The sequence below is a fragment of the Schistocerca piceifrons genome, chromosome 2 (genome assembly GCF_021461385.2).
Source record: "Schistocerca piceifrons isolate TAMUIC-IGC-003096 chromosome 2, iqSchPice1.1, whole genome shotgun sequence".
Classification (NCBI taxonomy): Eukaryota; Metazoa; Arthropoda; class Insecta; order Orthoptera; family Acrididae; genus Schistocerca; species Schistocerca piceifrons.
The window spans coordinates 595037885-595060092 of record NC_060139.1 but is presented as its reverse complement, the minus strand read 5'-3'; the positions used below and the strand labels follow the sequence as shown (position 1 = coordinate 595060092).

The 22208-nt window shown below is 37.4% G+C and overlaps 1 protein-coding gene across 1 annotated transcript in view; it reads left to right on the top strand.

Moving 5' to 3' along the window:
• The window catches only part of LOC124774996, a 338749-nt gene that overhangs the window by 219068 nt on the left and 97473 nt on the right, over positions 1 to 22208 (top strand). The window contains exons 13-14 of the mRNA XM_047249749.1: positions 1610 to 1676; positions 18762 to 19784. Of these exons, the coding sequence (XP_047105705.1) occupies positions 1610 to 1676; positions 18762 to 19784 (1090 nt within the window). The remainder of the gene's footprint in view (positions 1 to 1609; positions 1677 to 18761; positions 19785 to 22208) is intronic.

The following is a 22208-nucleotide window of genomic DNA, read 5'->3' as shown; positions in this document are numbered from 1 at the left end:
GGTCAGTATTGCCTCACGTGTTCCAATATTTCTATGGAATCCATACTGATCTTTCCCGAGATCGGCTTCTACCAGTTTTTCATTCAGGCAACTGCAAATATTTTTCTGAGGGATGAGACCATCTTTTCCCACAGTGGGATAAATGTATTAACTGTTACGGCAATTAGTTTTGAAAAAATAAATTACACACCTGCCTTTTTTTTAATTTCATTGCCCTTTATATTTAATGTGTTATTACTGTTATTTGTTGTATGACACTGAATGATGTCCGAAGCAAGTTAGTTAATGGTATTCCATAGGAAAGTTCGATGTCACACTTTTTATGTGGGGATTGTCAAACGTGGTTAATCAAGTGAATACACCGTTGACAATTGTTTGTGATAATGCTGCCAACCACTATGTTGTTGACAAAACGCATACTATAATAAAATGAAAGCATGAGATAAGTGGCATCAGTGTCAAAATATCTAGGGCAGTGAAAAATGTAGAAAACTGCAGCTTACGGATCTAATATTGTCCCATAAACTATGGTTCCGCATACATGGAATTGATGGCTGGCAGAAACATACGACCAACCATAATAATAATAAAAATAATAGTAAAATCAAGCTCACTGCAGTCAAAGAACTCGGCAATATGAGGAAAGTCACCTCGGAAGACTGGAAAAAATCTGTCAGTCATCCACAGCACATCACAGAAAAAGCGTGGCAGGATGAAGTGGAAGCGTCACTTCAAATATCAGTGATAGTGACATGAACTTTGTGAGTAGAGTTATTCCATTGTCATCACAGAAAAATGCACAGGTGTGTGCAACTGAATGTTGGTGTTTTGCACTTTAAATACCTGGAAAAACTATATTTTCATTAGTTTTCGACCATTAATAAGAAGACAGTAATAAGCAACGGAGTCCGAATGAAACTCAGATCAGGAAGTTGGTCTTAATTGCACAAATTAATTCCCTCTCAATATTTGTCATTATAATTGTTGCAATACTGAGTAGTAACTAACACACTAATTTTAGCAATGATACAAAGTGGGCACCCACCTGAGATTTTATTGCACGAGTGCAGTTTCATGCATCTCACTTAAGTTATCTCCGGATTACCTATATTCAGTAACAAAAAGTTTCCCACATGTCAAAAATTCAGTAACGTCTTCAGGGAGACCGTTTTTGTAAGCTTTCTATATATTGCCTTAAAACATTCCTACTGCAAATAAAACTGAAATGGAAACATAGTGCAGCTCTTCCTAAAGACACTTATGCCATTTCTATCTTTTTACATCGAATAGTTTACAAATTTTTATGATTTGAGCAAAATACAAGATTGTGCATGTTTCCTGTAGAGGAAATGGCAACTCCGTTCCACAGCGCCGTGTGTTCCTGACAAAGTGTCAGTTCTAAGTCACATTATACGAATTTTGTAATCTAATAGTTAGCCAACTGAAGTATTGTACCACATCCTGAATGTTGGCATACTTTTTCATCATTCCTTTTCTTCCTTTCTTCCTTGAAAATGTGGAGCGGAAATTTAATACTTCTCTATATTATATATGACCCTCAGCCTGGCTTATATACGTAGGTATTATGACACTGGAGTATCTGTTACAGAAGACCATGGTTTCTGCAGACCCTCACTCAGACGTATCGCAGCTCTACTGGGAGATCGGGAGAAGAGGTATGTATCTGGATTGTTAAAATAAGTAAAACATGTTATATTAATTAATTGAAGTTATTACTATAGTTGATTGTCATCATACTAGTGTATTTTGTAGTCAAAAGTTTAATATATTGAACTGATATTTTGCATAACTCTATTCAATGTATGAGAATGGTATTATTCTTTTGCCCACTACTTGCTGTGAAACACTGGTAGTGGTGTTTTGGGTAATCATGCCTGTGAAGGTAGTATAGCCCAGTTCTGAATGGGTGGTTAGTCTAAAATTTATGATAAAGGACTGTACCACTCGGCGTTGATTATTTCATTGAAAATTCTGTACCCACTTCCTAAGACCATGACGAAGTATTTGTAACATTCACTGTCACACAGTTGTTGTACGGCTTTCATTTGCCTTTTCTGTGAGTTTTGCGTAACATTTAAATTTATTTGTTTTCTATGATCAGTTTTCATTAAGAGTAATATTTTATAGTAACATTTAATCCTCCTCATAGGCAACCATTAACTTCAGTGGCTGTGCTAATAGTTGAGAAAGTATCCTGCTATTATCATCATTCTGTTTATTGTGAAATGATTTATTAACATTAGAACAATTAATTGTGGAGTTACTGTACAAGGGTAAGTGAAGCGACTGATGGGCAAAATTAAGAAATCTGTTCTTGATAACTGAAAGGAATGTAATGCGCAGCAAAAAATCCAAGAAATTTTACAAGTACAGTCGGGCACATTGCGTAGCATATAGAGCATACAATGTGTATCTGCATGTGTCCTTGATACATAAAACCTTGTGTACAATAGGGGTTTTACAAAATTTTTATATTCAGTAAATCATTTTGGAAATATAGAGCATGTGGTATGAAAGGCCCAGGTAATATAGCATACGTTAGTTTTTGTGTGTGCATAAAGTAACTCGTGCTGTGTTTTCTGGAATGCAGACATGTTAATGGGAATCCACATTCATGAAAAGATACTGAAACATTTCAGGCTAAGACTTTTGTGTAACAAGGTTAATTTCTGATGCAAAACATATGCAGATCAGTAATAATGGCATATAATAGCAGTTTGAGTAGTACTAGTTTCATTCTCTGGTGACAAGTGCTCGCATAGATATTAGGCTATAAAGGTATTGTGTGCACCCACTATTAGCAGATATTTATTTAGGAATAGTGCATACCTTCGGCCAAACACCATGCCTTTTAAAAATGAACAATTGCTGATTTGCAAGAAAAGAATATTTCTGCATGTCTCCTACTGTCCATTGATTTTCATGAGGCAGAGGTCATGCTGTATCCACCATTTTAAAGGCAGTAAGCCTCTATGAGGCACATCAATTGCCTGATATCGAGTTTGGTGTTTGGGTACTCAACACAGATTTTGGAATTGCCTACTGCTACATTAAGCAATAAGTTCTTATAGGGTCTCCACAACATTGCAGACCTTGGAGATTTCAGATTGTTAGGTATATTTTCTGTTGCTTGGTTGCGATTGAAAGTTGCATATAATAATTTGCCTTGCTCATACAAAAGCAAGGATGAGCTTTTAATTAATTTTTTTTAAATAACAATATATTTGAGCACCCATTTTGTGTACCTGTACAGAATATTCAGACTTCATTTTCTGCCTCTTTTTTTATATCGACCAGGATTAGTAACTACTGACTTTCTGTCAGTTCATGCGTCAGGTAAAGACTTACAGTAGTGGGGTGGGTACTGTTTGCTGTGAACATTAGTAAAGCAAAATTTGCCCTCTCACACAACAAGAATCAGTTCATATAAATTTGGTACTTCAACCAAGAAAACCTCAATCTTGGCAATATTTTATGTAATGGACTGAAGTTGCCACAATGTATTTAGACTGTGTTATGTAGCCTTCTACTTCAGAAAGATATGTCATGCACATTTGGAATCCAATCTATTATCTGGGTTTTAGCAGCCACAAATGCTAATGAGGCCGTGAAGTTGGTGATAGAATAATTTGTAAAAAATTATTCAGAAGGTGTTTTTAACCTTTCAGGATGGTTCAGATTGTTACATGTTCTGCTGACAGAATGAAAACTTTGTTTTGGAGCCAACTCTTTGCTCTGGTTAAGTCATTCTTACTTTTCAAAGCTGGTCCAGCAGGTTTTTTAGCATATCCTGTGTGATGGTTTGAGGAATGGCAGCAACTGATACTCATATATGTCCCATTTAAGAGTCTTGAAAAATTTACAATTCCTGATAAAAAGCAAAGCTGTATGTTTGACTCTGTGCAGTTCTATCTGTCGAGAAACTCCTTCATGTGTTTCTGCATCAGTTCAGTTTTCAGCAGAATGACATGATATATCACCATAAATGAAAATAATTAATTTTTGACAATGTAATATAAATGGATAGATAAGAAATGTACTTACCAAGCAGCAGCAGCAGGAGAACACACACATAAAAAGGTTTTATGTATACAAGTTTTCGGTGCCCATACCTCCGTCTTCTGACAGAACGGTTGAAGGGGAAGGAAGAGGGGTGAAGGGGAAGGACTGGAGAGGTTTAGGAAAAGGGGTTGTTGTTGTGGTCTTCAGTCCAGACACTGGTTTGATGCAGCTCTGCATGCTACTCTATCCTGTGCAAGCTTCTTCATCTCCCAGTACCTACTGCAACCTACATCCTTCTGAATCTTTTTAGTGTATTCATCTCTTGGTCTCTCTCTACAATTTTTACCCTCCACACTGCCCTCCAATACTAAATTGGTGATCCCTTGATGCCTCAGAACATGTCCTACCAACCGATCCCTTCTTCTAGTCAAGTTGTGCCACAAGCTCCTCTTCTCTCCAATTCTATTCAATACCTCCTCATTAGTTATGTGATCTACCCATGTAATCTTCAGCATTCTTCTGTCGCACCACATTTCGAAAGCTTCTATTCTCTTCTTGTCTAAACTATTTATCATCCACGTTTCACTTCCATACCTGGCTACACTCCATACAAATACTTTCAGAAATGACTTTCTGACACTTAACTCTATACTCGATGTTAACAAATTTCTCTTCTTCAGAAACGCCTTCCTTGCCATTGCCAGTCTGCATTTTATGTTCTCTCTACTTTGACCATCATTAGTTATTTTGCTCCCCAAATAGCAAAACTCATTTACTACTTTGAGTGTCTCATTTCGTAATGTGATTCCCTCAGCATCACCTGAGTTAACTCGACTACATGCCATTATCCTCATTTTGCTTTTGTTGTTGATCATCTTATACCCTCCTTTCAAGACACTGTGCATTCCGTTCAACTGCTCTTCCAGGTCCTGCTGTTTCTGACAGAATTACAATGTCATTGACAAACCTCAAAGTTTTTATTTCTTCTTCATGGATTTTAATTCCTACTCCAAATTTTTCTTTTGTTTCCTTTACTGTTTACTCGATATACAGATTGAATAACATCGGGGTTAGGCTACAACCCTGTCTCACTCCCTTCCCAACCTCTGCTTCCCTTTCATGTCCCTCAACTCTTATAACTACCATCTAGTTTCTGTACAAATTGTAAATAGCCTTTCGCTCCCTGTATTTTACCCCTGCCAACTTTAGAATTTGAAAGAGAGTATTCCAGTCAACATTGTCAAAAGCTTTCTCTAAGTCTACAAATACTAGAAATGTAGGTTTGCCTTTCCATAATCTATCTTCTAAGATAAGTCGTATGGTCAGTATTGCCTCACGTGTTCCAACATTTCTACGGAATCCAAACTGATCTTTCCTGAGGTCTGCTTCTACCAGTTTTTACATTTGTCTGTAAAGAATTCACATTAGTATTTTGCAGTTGTGACTTATTAAATGGACAGTTTGGTAATTTTCACACCTGTCAACACCTGCTTTCTTTGGGATTGGAATTATCATATTCTTCTTGAAGTCTGAGGGTATTTTGCTTGTCTCATACACCTAGCTCACCAGATGGTAGAGTTTTGTCAGGGCTGGCTCTCCCAATGCTATCAGTAGTTATAATGGAATGTTGTCTACTCTCGGTGCCTTGTTTCGACTTAGATCTTTTAGTGCTCTGTCAAACTCTTCACACAGTATCATATCTCCCATTTCATCTTCATCTACATTCTCTTCCATTTCCATAATATTGTCCTCATCGCCCTTGTATAGACCCTCTATATACTCCTTCCACTTTTCTGCTTTCCCTTCTTTGCTTAGAACTGGGTTTCCATCTGAGCTCTTGATATTCATACAAGTGGTTCTCTTTTCTCCAAAGGCCTCTTTAATTTTCCTGTAGGCAGTATCTATCTTACCCTTACATTTGTCCTCTAGCCATCCCTTCTTAGCCATTTTGCACTTCCTTCGATCTCATTTTTGAGATGTTAGTATTCCTTTTTGCCTGCTTCAATTACTGCGTTTTTATGTTTTCTCATTTCAACAATGAAATTCAGTATATCTTCTGTTACCCAAGGATTTCTAGTAGCCCTTGTCTTTTTGCCTACTTGATCCTCTGCTGCCGTCACTATTTCATCTCTCAAAGCTACCCATTCTTCTTCTACTGTATTTCTTTCCTCCATTTTTGTCAATCGTTCGCTAATGCTCTCTCTGAAACTCTCTACAACCTCTGGTTCTGTCAGTCTACCCAGGTCCTAAATCTCTGTCTTACCATTATATAATCTGTCTGAAACCTTCTAGTATCTTCAGGCCTCTTCTATGTATACAGCCTTCTTTCATGATTCTTGAACCAAGTGTTAGCTATGATTAAGTTATACTCTGTGCAAAATTCTACCAGGTGGCTTCCTCTTTCATTCCTTACCTCCATTCCATATTCACCTACTATGTTTCCTTCTCTTCCATTTCCTACTACCGAATTCCAGTCATCCTTGACTATTGAATTTTCGTTTCCCTTCACTATCTGAATAATTTCTTTTATCTCATCATACATTTCATCAATCTCTTCGTCATCTGCAGAGCTAGTTGGCATATAAACTTGTACTACTGTGGTATGTGTGGGCTTCATATCTATCCTGGCTACAATAATGCGTTCACTATGCTGTTTGTAGTAGCTTACCTGCATTCTTATTTTTTTATTCATTGTTTAACCTACTCCTGCAGTACCCCTATTTGATTTTGTATTTATAACCCTGTATTCACCTGACCAGAAGTCTTGTTCCTCCTGCCACGGAACTTCACTAATTCCCTCTATATCCAACTTTAACCTGTACTGGTTAATAAAAAACAAAAACAAAAACAAAAGAAAAGAAAAGGTTGAAAAGATTGAAAATGTCGGAAGAAATGGTGAATAAAAAGGGGATTTTAAAATTGTAAATGACCGTGAAAAAGGGAAAGAATCAAATGCAAATCGGACTTTGTAATACAGAAAAGTTATCGGACTTCGTGATTCAGCAAAGCTATTGTTGGGGTGGTCCTTGTGGCGTTTCTGAGCAAAAGTCAAACCAATTTCCACTACAAAAATTATTTGGAAAGGGGGGGGGGGGGAATAAAATAAAATAAAAACTGAGAATAACAAATGTGACTAACAGGGTGAAATGGCATAGATAAGGGTTCATCCTTTACCATGTTAACATGTCTTCTCGCGTGTGGCGTCCAGGTCTTCAAAAATCTCCTACTTCATTTCTGCGTGAAAAGTCTTGGCTGCTCCGAAATCTTGCAATAAGTTTTCATTGTCCAGGAATTACTAATGTATACAAACTAAAACCATTTTGGTGTTGAGTGCAATATATTTTACGTTGCTGCTTTCAACCTCCAAATTTCATACAAACTTTCACAACACGTCTGCACATCAATGAGTTTTTCCGTCTTAATCCGACCAAGACTAGCTAATAATTTTTTACATCTGAATTAAGCCTCGGCTCTCAAGAGACAAAAAACGGATAGAAAAAAAAAAGTGTGTTACAATTTTAACGAGTGTAGCGCGGCGAAATTCAAAGTCCCGCTACATCGCCCCCTCGACTGTCACGCTAAAACATTTAGCGTGGCAGGCTAGCAAACAATATAATAGATATACCTAAATGTCAATATATACATATTTTCATAGGAAAGGCCACGTGCATTCATAGGGAATAATCTTTGTCAATACTTACTTTCTAAATCTATATACTAAATACAGTTGTTACAGTTTTGATCCCTTTTGCAAAATTAATACACATATATTTACATAGAGTTTGTTTGAGCAAGCTGCTCACCAGCGCAGTTAATGTTGTGCGCTTCCAGCGTTGGTTTCCCAATGCATCTCTGGCAGCACATAGTCTTTGCGCATGCGCAATAGCATCACTGAATTTCGCGTGCGGCAGTTTCAAAATCGCTGTGTTATGACAGTCTTGCACAGTATTCACTTTCACATAGTGTTCATTACATGTTGTTATTCCAGCATAAATGCCATGTTAAGTCCGATGACACCATGAGATTGAGCGTGTGCATGATCTGAAGCAATGTCCATGCCTTCTGTTACGACACAACGCTCCAAGCCCTAATGCGTTTTCATGACTATTGTTCCCGGGGCATATATGGTCGATGTAGTTTTTAGCCTCCACATCGCCTATGACAGGTGCTGAGTTTGTTGTCTCCAAAGCATCTGAAGGTCGGCTAGGAACAACGGCGTCGATGTTCGCAAAGGTAGGTGTTTCATCACGTTGTTTACACTTGCCAACAAACGTTCATTTGCAGTGTGAAAATCCTCATTATCGTCGAAGTAAATTACAGTTTATATCGGTTTACAAACAGTTATTTGGTTTATGCACCATAGGTTTCACAAATTTTGTCGTTTGTAATGTACACAGTTTAACACAGTTTGCAACACTTTTTTGCCATATTTACATTTTAACAATGTTCACTGTGTCCCAGCATGTTTACATCGTTAATTATGAAAGCTTACTCTTCGTGGACACATTTCAAAATATGTTAACAATATGCAAGATTTTAACACATATACAAATACATATAAATTTACAAGAATATGCGTGTGAAATATTTACACTAAAAAAATTATACTAAGTCCCATTGGCTTTCTTTTATTGGGGTATTAAGTTTCTTTATTAAGGTTTGGACGTGCCAAGGGATATCAGACTTAATATTTAAAGCACGGGCTTTCCTTCATTTATTATTTATTTCTGTCTTTTGATTCCATATCTTGGCTAGTGGCTGACCAGGCTTGTAATGCCATCAATATTCATGTCTTTTTATTCATACCTGAAAGTTTACTGTCACACAATATATTCTTACATTCCATAAACAAACAATACCCAGCTGCAGGAGGTGGTAGGATAATGGAGAAAGAAAGATAGAATGGAAGAAATTATTCACTACCTATAAACTACCAAATCCTACAGCTACTACATAAAAAAGAGAACATAATACATTATAACATTTGCATCACCTTCAAGGGGTGTGTGAAAGGAGGTGCTTATAATTTACCAAATCATGCGTAAATGTAAGTGTCCTTACGTCAAGTCTGTGAAGTGTAACATCATGACAGATTCTCAGTTTGTGTTCTGACTGTTCATATGACTAGGTGTATTATACCTTAACAAATCCTTGCATGAGTAAATCACATATCTGCTCAGTACTTCCTCGATATCTCCACTTCTTGTGGATACCGTCTATACAAATGGAAAATATACCTCACAGAGATTGTCTCTCTCATAATGTGTATTATATAATAACGTATCAAATTTCCTCTCACGAGTTCAACCATGAACTTCCTTCTACTTTAGTGAAGGTTAAACATCATGTATGTTGTGTGTATATATATATATCATTTCTTTCTATAAAACATAAATAAAGAACATAGTATTATAATTGACAGTAAAATATCTCTTTCTCAGTGTCCGTTGCTCGACGCCGGTTGCACAGGTGGTCACTGCTCCTTTGCACTTACCTTGCATTACCTGAAAAGTTAAATGTTGTCTTCAAAGTAGATGTAATTTTGTCATCTGTTCACTTAAGTGGAGGTGTTGTAGGAGTCGCAAAACGGCCTTAATAACTTTTGCTTCCTCAGGGTCTTCTGTCATGTGTAAGTATAATAAAGGCTAACATGGCCCTAAATTTCACTTTTGTAATTTTTTTTCGTGTTTCAATCGTCTTGTTAAGTTCAACATTGATTAGTTGTTCTCCTACAGATAATTGACATATGAGTCATTCCATGTCAAATCAACACACCTGTTTTACCTCACCCTCTTAAATTTTGCTGAAAGTTGGTATACTTATAGTGGGCACTGAGACTAAGAAAAATACCAAATTTGAATTTTCTATCTCAAACCATTCCTGAAATATGGCTATGTAAACTTTTCAAAAACCAGCCAAAAATGTGTGAATGGACTTTTTAAAATTGTCCTAGGAGCTGCCCTAATTGAGCTAGAGAACTGGGAAAGGTGTAATTTTGCAGCATTTTGCATGCTCTTTCCAGTGATAGACAAAAAAACATATCTTCTAATTAATAACCTTTTTCAAACTGGTAATTAATATTTTGATTTAATTTTTTTGCAAAAAGTACATAATTGAAAATTTTCAAAATATTTCCATAACTACTTCATACTATTGTAAATCACATGGCAAAATATAAATCTGGGATGATGATGGGTTCATTGTTAAAAAAAATTATTCTGGACTCTTGTTTTTCACTAACGGCCCTAGTTTGACCAAATTGACCTTTAACAAACACGATTTTTTTTTAAATATATTGAAAGATAAGTAAAAAAAGTATTAGAAATATCAAAACATCACCTTATTAAACCAAAACCAATCAGCATATTTTATAATTAAGTTGATTGCTTATTTTAATTTCATGTGACTTCACTAACAGTATATTAACTGATATAACAAAAACAAGAAATTGAGCATTTAACTACAAACTGAAATAAAGTATGAATAAGTACAAGTATTTACATAATAGTTCTGGTCCATGATGTTTGAAATGGAACTATTAAACAAATTAAATACCTAATGCTTGTTTTTGAGTAACAGGTATCTGTACATAGCTAAATTTAACACAATAGGTACTAACAATAATTTTGAAACAACTTTCTATAAAATATACATTAACACTAACCTGAGACAAAAATTAAGTTTTGAGTTGAAAGCAGTTTCCCAATAAATTGTCTTGGAACTTCACATATTACATTTTAATAAAGCTGACTGGGTTTGGTTTACATCACTTTCATTAAGAATGTATGTTCTCCCTGTCAGAGTAAATGGATTCACTTTTGTGAGAACATCCACAACTGACACCCACAGGACATCTGCATGTGCAGGATAAGAGAATGACTTAGCTGGTCTACATGGATGAAGAAAAGTTATTTTCACTTCATCAAGTTCTTCGTTTTTTTTTTTCTAAAATGTATCCAAGCCACCAGTTTCTGCCATATACAGTGGTGACATAGCCTGATACATCTTGTAACTTCAGTTTGTCTGGTGATGTAGTTACTTCCCTCTCCCAACTCTGCATATCACCTGAGAAATATTTGACTATTAATTTTGATGTAGTGTTGGGAATGAAAGCGTGAAATTGCTGTGTTTCTTTGATTGTCAATGCCTCTTCAAGTCGGCTTTTTAAGAATATTTCTGAAGCAGCATAGTCTTCTTGAGTGGAATACGCAAAATCAACATTTGTGATATTATCTACTGCCCACTCAAATAGATCTCTTGCGGTTTGGATCTGATTTTGGTATGGCCTTTGCAAACTTGCACGAGCTTCCAGTCTCTTTTCTGAACCCCCTACTCCATCACAAGGCCCTTTCCCATGTGCTCTGCCTGAAAAGTGCCACTCAGCTTTTATGTTGAAGTCTTCCTCATGAATGCAAAGGTTCAGGAAGTTTTTCTTATTTTTATACTGAGCGGCAGAACTGTCAGAATAATAGTATATCTTTTTTGGAATCTTTTGAAATTTATTTGTTAGATATGAAATTAGCTTCTTTTGAAAGGTGTAAACCGCAGTTATATTGTGCTCCAGGCAATCAGAAACAATGACAAAGCTCATATGCTCAATTTTGCCTTCCTGTTTGTAATATATAACAAAAGGATGAATGGTAATCTGTTGTCTGACAACAAATTCAGATTCCATAAGGTTTTCTCTTGTGGAGTTAAGGAATGTTCGTTGTTGCTTGGCAATGAAGTCATGCCGAATCAAAGTCGACATCTTACTACAAAATAAATCTATGAATTCTTCAGAAGTTTTCTGAACAATTTACAGATTACATCGGTCAACTGACATCCACTGTCGGAACTGAACTTGTTCAATTAAGTTTTCATGAAAGGAGTCTTTTAAAATTTTACGTATGACAGTTTCTCCTGGGCAGTATTCACAGTTTGCCATGTTGCAATCAACTGATGATGGGTTGCAAAGCATTTTTGCAATGCACTGCTTATAATTGTTTAAGCTGCTGTTTGTTACTGTATTTAGTTTGGCATTTTCTTTCATTAATTTTATGTTTTGTTGAGTTGTGCACACGCAGACAGTGTGTGTGCGCGCCAGTCCGGCCAGCTAATACACAATGTTTTGGTCTCAACTTGGCAAATTTAGAGAAACCTATTTTTATGTTACGAAACTTGTCTTTAAAATGCTTGTAAGCTTCTTTAAGGTTACACAATATAAGTCTCTTTGATATTTTTGTTTTATTTCCACTTGTTTCTGTAATTGTCACACAATCTTTAATACCTGGCAGTGCCCTGCTAACTTCATCATTTTCATAAAATGAATGTACTATTTTGACAGTTTCTGTTGGTAAACACTTCCCTGGTTTTGTATTTGGACCTTCCATAAATCCTTTCTCTTTCAAAATTTTTTTGGACTGCCGAACAATGTAATTAGGGGCATTAAATTCCTTCATTATTTTCCTGACACACCACTTTTCAGGTAAACTTGTAAGAATCATTAGTTTTTTTGCTCTACTTATAGAATTTTTAAAGTTTCGTTTAAGATTTTCAAGAACGGATTCATCAGTATGAGAGTCTGACAAAGAAGTTTCAGGAGCAACAAAAAGTTTACGTGTCATTGGTGAGATTTTCTTCACTTTTGATTTGGCGTAATGCCTAGATGTTAGTTTTCTCTTGTCAGTTGGGGACTCACCTAGTACTTGAAGCGTTGTGTTAAATGTTTTAACAACTACTGAAGTTGGAGTGAAGTCAGGGTCTTGGTCTCTGATGATTATCTCTGATCCAGAAGATTCTTCTTCCACACTTGCATCACTGATGGGCTCTGGTTTATTTTTCAATTTGGTTACATCTTTCCTACATTTATCACAAATCTTGGCACCACTTGGTATTTGAGGAAATAATTTGGGCATCCATGTTGTGACATTTCTCAGTTTTTTTTCTGTCTCTAATAAAATGATTTGACTTCTTCAATGGATTACAACACTGCACTCTTACAGCACTGCACTTTTTACTTGGTTCCATATTTATACAAAAACCACTTATAAACTGTCCTTCAATGTATAGATTTACTTGGAAATGAACTATTAAATATAATAGATACAGACTGGTCAACACAGAGGTAACAATTGATTTGCACTAAAACCACAGTGCACAATAATGCTGTAAGCACACAAAGCCTTAGAAGGTAACAATGCAGACTACATAATCTCAACAACGGCTACAGACATCAAGCCCTATGTATACGGTCCTCTACTGATGTACTACCTTAAAGGTCAGTTTGGTCAAACTAGGGCCATTAGTGAAAAACAAGAATCCAGAATAATTTTTTTTAACAATGAACCCACATCATCCCACATTTATATTTTGCCATGTGATTTACAACAGTATGAAGTAGTTATGGAAATATTTTGAAAATTTTCAATTATGTACTTTTTGTAAAAAAATTAAATCAAAATATTAATTACCGTTTTGAAAAAGGTTATTAATTAGAAGTTATGTTTTTTTGTCCATCACTGGAAAGAGCATGAAAACTGCTGCAAAATGACACATTTCCCAGTTCTCTAGCTCAATTAGGGCAGCTTCTAGGGCAATTTTAAAAAAAGTCCGTTCACACATTTTTGGCCAGTTTTTGAAAAGTTTACGTGACCATATTTTAGGACTGGTTTGAGGTAAAAAATTGAAATTAGGTATTTTTCTTAGTTTCAGCACCCACTATAAGTATACCAACTTTCAGCAAAATCTAAGAGGGTGAGGTAAAATTTTTATTTAAAGTGTGTTGATTTGACATGGAATGACTCTATGCCATTACTTAAATCTATGATTGCGTTGTGTTCATTCAAGAAATCCATCCCTAGGATGCAGTGTACAATAAGCTTGTCTACAATCAGAAAATTACACTTGAACTGTGTATTGGAAAATGTGAAGTTAACAAGGGCTTGCATGCGTATGTTCTTAGATTTAGTACCTGCGGCTGTAACCACGTGGCAATTCTGTACAGGTAAAGTAGGTATGTTTATAATTTGTTTCAATTCATTATAGAATGCGGTTGACATCACACTTGCAGCAGCATCAGTATCGAGTAAAATTTGTACATCATAATCGTTAAACTTAACCCATGCCTTTGCTTGTATGAATTCTTTAACACAACTGTCTGATTTAATGTTTTTCTCATTGGTTAATTCCTGTTCTGCTGTCATTCTGTCATCGTACATGAGGAAACAAACCGTCTCAGCCGTTGCGCTCTTACAACATCTCATGACCGAAGCACGAGCGCTTAGCTCGGTTGTCGACTGTTTTCCGTCATCTGCTGTGTTTGGCCGGGTTCATTGACCAGCTCCACTATGTTTACATTCCGACCAGTTGGCGCCCACGCGTCAGCTGATGGCGCGCCGCAATTGTTATTGCTACTTCTTGGCGGGGAGTGCATAACTGTACTGGGGAACGGCGGCGGATTCCGTGGAGGGTTATGATTTGTCATGCGTGAATTTTGTGTGTTCCACATATTCTGTCGGTGATTGTTGGGATTGTTATTGTTTTGGTGGTAATTATGTCTGTTATATGGCATGTTCCTATCAAAGTAGCCCGGGTTGTACCGGTTATTCTCACGTCTCCTATTGCGGTTGTTGTTGTACTGTCTGTGATTTTCATTTTGCATGTAGTTACCATTTTGATATGGGTGATAATTATTGTTGTTATTATTATTCCACGAATTTCTGTGGTTGTTCCTACCGTCATACACGTTTCCATTTGAATATGTTTCGCACGCAGGCATCGTATTGTGTTGCGGCGCGGACAGATGGTTCCACCAACCACCGTCACTACGGTTCCTTTGGGGTCGGTGCTGATTTTGGTTACTAATATGAGTAAAATTTGAATGGCGTGAATCGCCTCTGTAAACTACGTCCATTTGATCTAAGAAGTTTAAGAAAGTCTTAATGTCATTCTCCGGTACTCCTGTTAATCTCTCTCGGTATGGAAAGGGTAAGTGGCTCTTTAAAGTGTCAATTATCGCTGGCAAGTCGGCTGGTTTGGACCAGTACAGTGTCTTGTCTAGGTACCTCTCAAAGTATTGTCTTAATGTCTCTTTTTTAGGGTCATAGGTCTCGGGGTTGCACACTTCTCTCCTTAGACTCTGCTGCTCATTCTTGGACCAGAATTCGTCCAAGAAGGCTTGTTCAAACGTAAGGCACCGCCTTTCATAGCGGCACCCCACTTATCTGCTCGTCCTCTCATGAGATTGGTGACGTATCTGATTTTATCGACTTCTGACCAACTACGTGGAAAAACACCATCAAATGATCTAGTAAACACAGTAGGGTGGACTTTATGCTTGTCCTCACTGGAAAATGTCTGGAAATACTCATGCCTTACAAACGTGTCATCGGCCATGCCGGTTGGCATAACTGTATTGACGTGGTTTGTGTCTCTTGCTACTCTAGGTGTCATACTGTAATATTGTTCGTTTGGTGGAAAAGAAAGCGGCACATTGTAATTTTGATTTGAAATAGGTGATTCCACAATAGATGTTCTGTCTTTGTCATTAGCCATGGTTTTAGCTGTTTTGTCGTTCCCTGATGATACGTTTGCACCAATCGCCAAACACGGCACAACATTGTCTCGTAATTTTGTCACTTCGTCTTCTATGTGTTTTGTCTCGTCTTTAACATGTGTCTTTGTTTTTGAAAGTATGTCCTGTGTAATTGTTTCAAGTTTTTTGTCCAGATAGTCGTCACACAATTTACATTCATGTACAATTTTTTCGGCCATGTTGGTGTCGTTGTTTAGTGATGTGAGGTCCGCTCGGTCTTCTAATTTTTCTATCTTTTCTTTGAGGTGGGTTTGTTCAAGAACTACCATTGTGAGCTGTTGGGTAATATTTCCCACTTCTTCAGTCAGCTTTTCTTGGGTGGAGCTAGCTGAAGTGTGGGCCTGAGCTAACTCTTCCACACAGGTGTTCACTTCCTGCTGCACATTAACTATTTGAGCTAAATGATTCTCACATCAGGTGATATTGTTTTTTGTTTCATGTGTGAATGTAACCAAAGTTTCTTCCTGTTTAGTGACTCGGTTGGACAATGTCTCAAATCGCTGGCTGAGCTGTTGAGTGGTGTTATTTAATTCTGTCATCTGTTTTGTCGTTCGTTCAAAATTTTCGGTCATAGTACGGTTTAATACGTCAAATTTTTTGTCACTTTTATCTAGCCTTTGTTTAAAGTCCTGACTAAGTGCGTCCAGTTTTGCGTCAATTTTCTGACTAACGTCTCGTTTCATGTCTGCAAATAACTCTAATAGTCGGTCCAGTTTGTCAGTCTCCTGTGTCCGATTTGTGTCACGTTGCTGAATTTGTCTCATATTCGGTTCTGACATTGATGTTAACAATGGCGCTGATGGTCTAGTCTCGCGTCCATTCCACATTTCGTCATTTAAAGTCGCCATCTGTGTATTATCACAAATGTTGCAAGTTTGAGGCAAAATCATTGCATTGATCTGTGAACTCGTCCATGGTGGGAAACGCGTACTTTCTTGTTGGTTGAACGATGAATCTAGTTCACTTAACTCTTGTGCCGATACTATCTCGACCTTATCGCGTCCATTGTAATAGGCTGTATAATCGTAAGTCAAAAAGGGAATAATATATGTCTGATTAATAAAGATTTGACTCAAATTTAGGTTGAAATATTTTCTCGTCAATGTAAATGATTGCTCTATTGCAAACAATGGTTGAAAAAGATGCAGCAGGGCAAATAAAATTTTTCGTAACAAATGACTGTTTGGCGGTCAAATTCACGATCTTCATATGCTACAACAATACTATAATTGCCACAAACTACAATAGAGATAGATAATTTTGGAAAAAATCTAGAAGAAAACTACAGGATGTGTGGAAAGGGAAAAATGGATTCTGCAGTTGGCTATTGAATGTTTGAATGAAACATAATTGTGTGACTCACCTAAATTTTCTGTCCTGCAGCGGCTGGTCAATCACTTCGGCATAAATCGTATTCGTCAAATTATGGATTTTCTTAATACATCTCCATCGGATAATCACCAAAAGGTCTCAAAATAACAGTTTTGCAACAATATATGCCATGAAATGAAAAACAGATTGAATTAGTTACAAAATTCTTTACAATATTGTTGTATAATCATTTGCTTGGGTACAATAAAGTTGGTCATTTAGTTACTATTTAAACTTCAGGATTTTTGGTTATTCTTTTTTGGGAAAAATATACAAATTAAAGTTTCAAATTTGCTCAAAAACGACACATCTGAAAATTACGTCCTGTTGCAGGAGCCAGTTGTTAGTGGTTAATCTTAAAAAAAGAAGAAGAAGAAGAAGAAGAAGAAAAGAAAAGAAAAGAAAAGGTTGAAAAGATTGAAAATGTGGGAAGAAATGATGAATAAAAAAGGTGTTTTAAAATCGTAAATGACCGTGAACAAGGGAAAGAATGAAATGCAAATCGGACTTCGTATTACAGAAAAGTTATCGGTCTTCGTGATTTTCAAAAGCTGTTGTTGGGGTGGTCCTTGTGGCATTTCTGAGCAAAAGTCAAACCAATTTCCTTTACCATGTTAACATGTCGTCTCGCGTGCGGCGTCCAGGTCTTCAAAAATCTCCTACTTCATTTCTGCGTGAAAAGTCTTAGCTGCTCCGAAATCTTGCAATAAATTTTCATTGTCCAGGAATTACTAATGTATACAAACTAAAACCATCTTGGTGTTGAATGCAATACATTTTATGTTGCTGCTTTCAACCTCCAAATTTCATACGAACTTTCACAACACGTCTGCACATCATTGAGTTTTTTTGTCTTAATCCGACCAAGACTAACTAATAATTTTTTACGTCTGAATTAAGCTTTGGCTCTCAAGTGACAAAAAACGGATAGAAAACAAAAAAAGAGTTACAATTTTAGTATTTTCTCTGCCGCCGTGTGCTCATACCGCTGCGACGGTATAATTTATATCTGAGGGAACGAGTTTAGCTTGGTAAAATTCAAAGTCCCGCTACAAACCTATCCATTTCCCTTTTTAAATTTTCTAACCTACCTGCCCGATTAAGGGATCTGACATTCCACACTCCGATCTGTAGAACGCCAGTTTTCTTTCTCCTGATAACGACGTCCTCCTGAGTAGTCCCCGCCCGGAGATCCGAATGGGGGACTGTTTTACCTCCTGAATATTTTACCCAAGAGGATGCCATCATCATTTAGCCATATAGTTAAGCTGCATGCCCTCAGGAAAAATTACGGCTGTAGTTTCCCCTTGCTTTCAGCCATTCACAGTACCAGCACAGCAAGGCCGTTTTGGTTAGTGTTACAAGGCCAGATCAGTCAATCACCCAGACTGTTGTCCTTGCAACTACTGAAAAGGCTGCTGCCCCTCTTCAGGAACCAAACGTTTGTCTGGCCTCTCAACAGATACCCCTCCATTGTGGTTGCATCTACGGTACAGCTATCTGTATCACTGAAGCACAAAACGGCAAGGTCCATTGTTCATTGGGGGGGGGGGGGGGGGGGGTCAGTTCAAAAAGAGTCACCCAGAACCCCAGTTCAGAGGAGATTTATCAGTTGCTTGATGAGTAGATTTTTTATCTATCCAAGTAGATTATACCACAAATTCTTTGTTTGAATATAAATTGTAGATTGAGGTGGTAACTTGTATTCCAAGAAAATGTTGCATTTTTATTATTTTATATTTTAATATTTGTTATCTTATTTAATGCTACTTTTGTATGATTTTGTTTTCAGCCTGGTGGAAGGTGCAATGAGTTCATACGTCAAATTGGAGCCGCTCCACGAAATCCAGTTTCAAGACCAACCAGAAGTTGTACCAACCATATGCAACAAAGAGGGAGCCATGGAAGCAGTAATCAATGTGGTGAAAATGGAGAGTCATGTTTAAGATGGAAGCATTCAGTAGAATCTTCCAATGATAATTCTGAAAGGAATTACAATGAGCAGCATGTTGAATCTATATTACCAGCATCTCCAAACAACCACAGGGAAACTGTGTTTGAGAGTAGAGTTGAGACTGCAGTGAATATGACTAAAGGCCAAACACTCAGTTGTGATTCAGAGACAAGTGAACAGTCTGGGGAAAGCAGCTCATCAAAACCAAGTGTATCAGTTACATCAGAGGAATTTGTTTCTCTTAATAGCATGGCTTGTACTGAGTTGCCTGAAGCAGAAGTACAGCAACCAGTTCTCCCATCAAGTTTGGATAGTGGAGAGACCAGTACAGATATTAAAAATGTCTGCGCAGGTGGCAAAACAGTTTCACAAGCTGTGTCTGAGATCCCTCATTCTTCCTTGTCACCTGTGTCTGGAAGCAATGACTCTGCACCATTTTGTACCCATTTAGACACTCCTGCCATGAAAAAAGGTGTGTCTCATTCAGTCTCTCAGAATGTTAGATGCAAGGCTGACCAGTCAGCAACAGTAAGGGAAAGTATTCCTAGTTCAAGTTCACATTCACAGTCAACTATTATTGAAAACAGTAACAGTTCACAGTGCACAGTTCTAAATAAGGGTGGCATCACAGAAAATGTCTCTCAAAAATCTGTTGAAGCTTCTCTCAGTGAGAACTGTGGTGAAAGAACCAAGAATGTGACTGCCTCACAGCTTCAGGAATCAGTTGGACGATCAACAGCTACACAGACACCAGGTCCTCCACTTGGACAGCCTGACCCTGTAGGGCCATCAATTGCATCAGATCCACCTGCTTTACAAAATGGTGTGTGTCAGCAGTTTCCAAGATATGGGACTGGGCAGGTAAGTAGACATCCTGTTATTATCATTTGGGAAAGGGAGGGAGGTACTTACTATAGACTTCAACAAATGATGATATTGCAATTATTAGAATATTGGCATCAAGTATTGACAATGTAGGTAAAGATAGATTGCTACTTACCATAAAGAAGACATGTTAAGTTATAGACAGGCACAATTAAAAGACACTTAAACAAAGCTTTTGGCCACAGCCTTCATCAGGGGAGGAAACAGCCAAACATTTAAGCTTGTGGACAAAAGAATTCTCCTTTCAAACTAGAAAATGCACATGACAGTCAGGCTCTAGTTCCTGAAGATGGTGGCCATGTGTGTGTGTGTGTGTGTGTGTGTGTGTGTGTGTGTTTGTTTTTTATTTCAGGAGGAGGACTTCCATTATTCCAAAGCTTAAATGTTTATCAGACGTTTTCATTGTACCTGTCTGTGACACACCACCACCTTCATGAAGTGAGTAGCAGCCTATCCTTTTCATTGGTGTTGTACCCAGATAAGTTTTGATAATCTTCCAGACATCCTTTATCACATTTGACGACATCTTGCAAAATGTGAAATACAAACTATAATCAAGTTTCAGTAACCTCATTCAGCATTTACACTAAGATAAGGAAGCACGTCATCCGTGCCTATTAAAATCTTATAGATTTTTTCATTTTCAATTTTTTAGGATTTTTGAGAATTGGCTTTCAGGGGAACTTTGGGGAAAGAGCTGATTTCGAGGTGTCTGTTTATGCTGTTTATTCGGAAGAATACTGAGCATGCTACTATTATGCTTAGAAATAGCCGAATGCTGCTGGGATGCCCCAAACACAGTTAAAGAGTTCCTCAGATGCTCTGGTGACAGCTCTGTGCACAAACATATTTGAACCTTTCAGCACTGCTCTATGCTATTCTCTTCCATGGCACTCTGCTCAAGCACAACTATACCGTATTTACTCGAATCTAAGCCGCACTCGAATCTAAGCCGCACTCGAATCCAAGCCGCACCTGAAAAATGAGACTCGAAATCAAGGGAAAAAAAATTCCCGAATCTAAGCTGCACCTGAAATTTGAGACTCGAAATTCAAGGGGAGAGAAAAGTTTTAGGCCGCACCTCCAAATCGAAACAAAGTTGGTCCATTGTAATATGAGACACAATTTAGGTCGAATGAGTGAAGATACAGCTACAGTAGTTTGCTTCGAGTTGTAAGCTTAGCAGTTAAGCTTTACCAGGTAGCCATTGCCATGCGTCAGGCGCTCTGTCCGTATCTGTAGGGGTACCCTTCCTTTTTCACGTGCTTCGTCTGGTTTGAATCGATTGATTATTTTGCTTTGATCTGATAAGTGTCGTTCTCTTTGTTGTAGGTGTTTACGTCAATCTAAGCTGAAAATGCGTTACTGTACTTCGTCATGCATTGTTTGTCGCATTCTGATAATGAGTGTTTACGGCCTGTCGCCGCACGTGGCATGGCTTGCTTTTGTGCGCACTACCACCACTTACAGTTAAAAAAAGAGAGAGGAATCGTCTCATTAGTGAAACAATGGTAAGAGACTGCTATTTGTTGTTACTTACACTGCTGCTTTCTTTGATAATGATCAACAAGAACCAAAAAATGGGCTGTGTATGATAGAAGATGTTCTGAACGAGAGATTAGCCAAAATTTTTCTCCATTTGAAAATCATTGCAGACGTCTCTTTAGCACATTACATTCTTCACAGAAATTAGAGTCATCTTAGATTTAAAAATCTAGTCAATTGCCATGTCTCATTTCTGACTGTATCACTATTAGGCATAAGAAGAATACGAGCATAAACATGACATGATATGTATATTCTTCCGCGTTTGCTGTTGTCTCAGTCTAGTTTCTTAGTTTGTTAGGCAAACAGAGTTTAAATGAGATAGCAGCAAACATGAAAGAATACATGCCAAAATGTTTATATTTGTATTATTCTTATGGTGAAGAGAATACTGCATGTGATTCACAATTCATAAAAGTTCCTATTAGCAACCATCTCTTCTCAAAGGTAGGAAAAAATTCAGAACGTAGAGTTGGCCATGTTGACAAACATCCCAAACAGTCTTGCCAGACGGATTTTCGTAGTACATTGAAATGCTGCTACATTCGAAGTTGAACAATACGGATTTTGTATTTTCTTCATTGGATAATGTATGAAAATGCAGTGTTCAAAACTCGAGGCGTAGAAAAAGCTCGTCTTCCACCTTTTTTTAAATTTATTTACTGACGCAGAGGTTTTGGCGCCAGTATTTATCTTTGTGCCTTTTTCTTAATGCAGTCCTCCCTCTTTCCCCTTGAGTGAGGGCATGGTCTCCTTGAAGAAGCCACTTACTGTAAAGATGTCTCAGGTGAATGTTAGGAAAGGTCAACACACATCATCTGTTCTTGAAGTTGGAAGGTCATGCCACCAGAAATT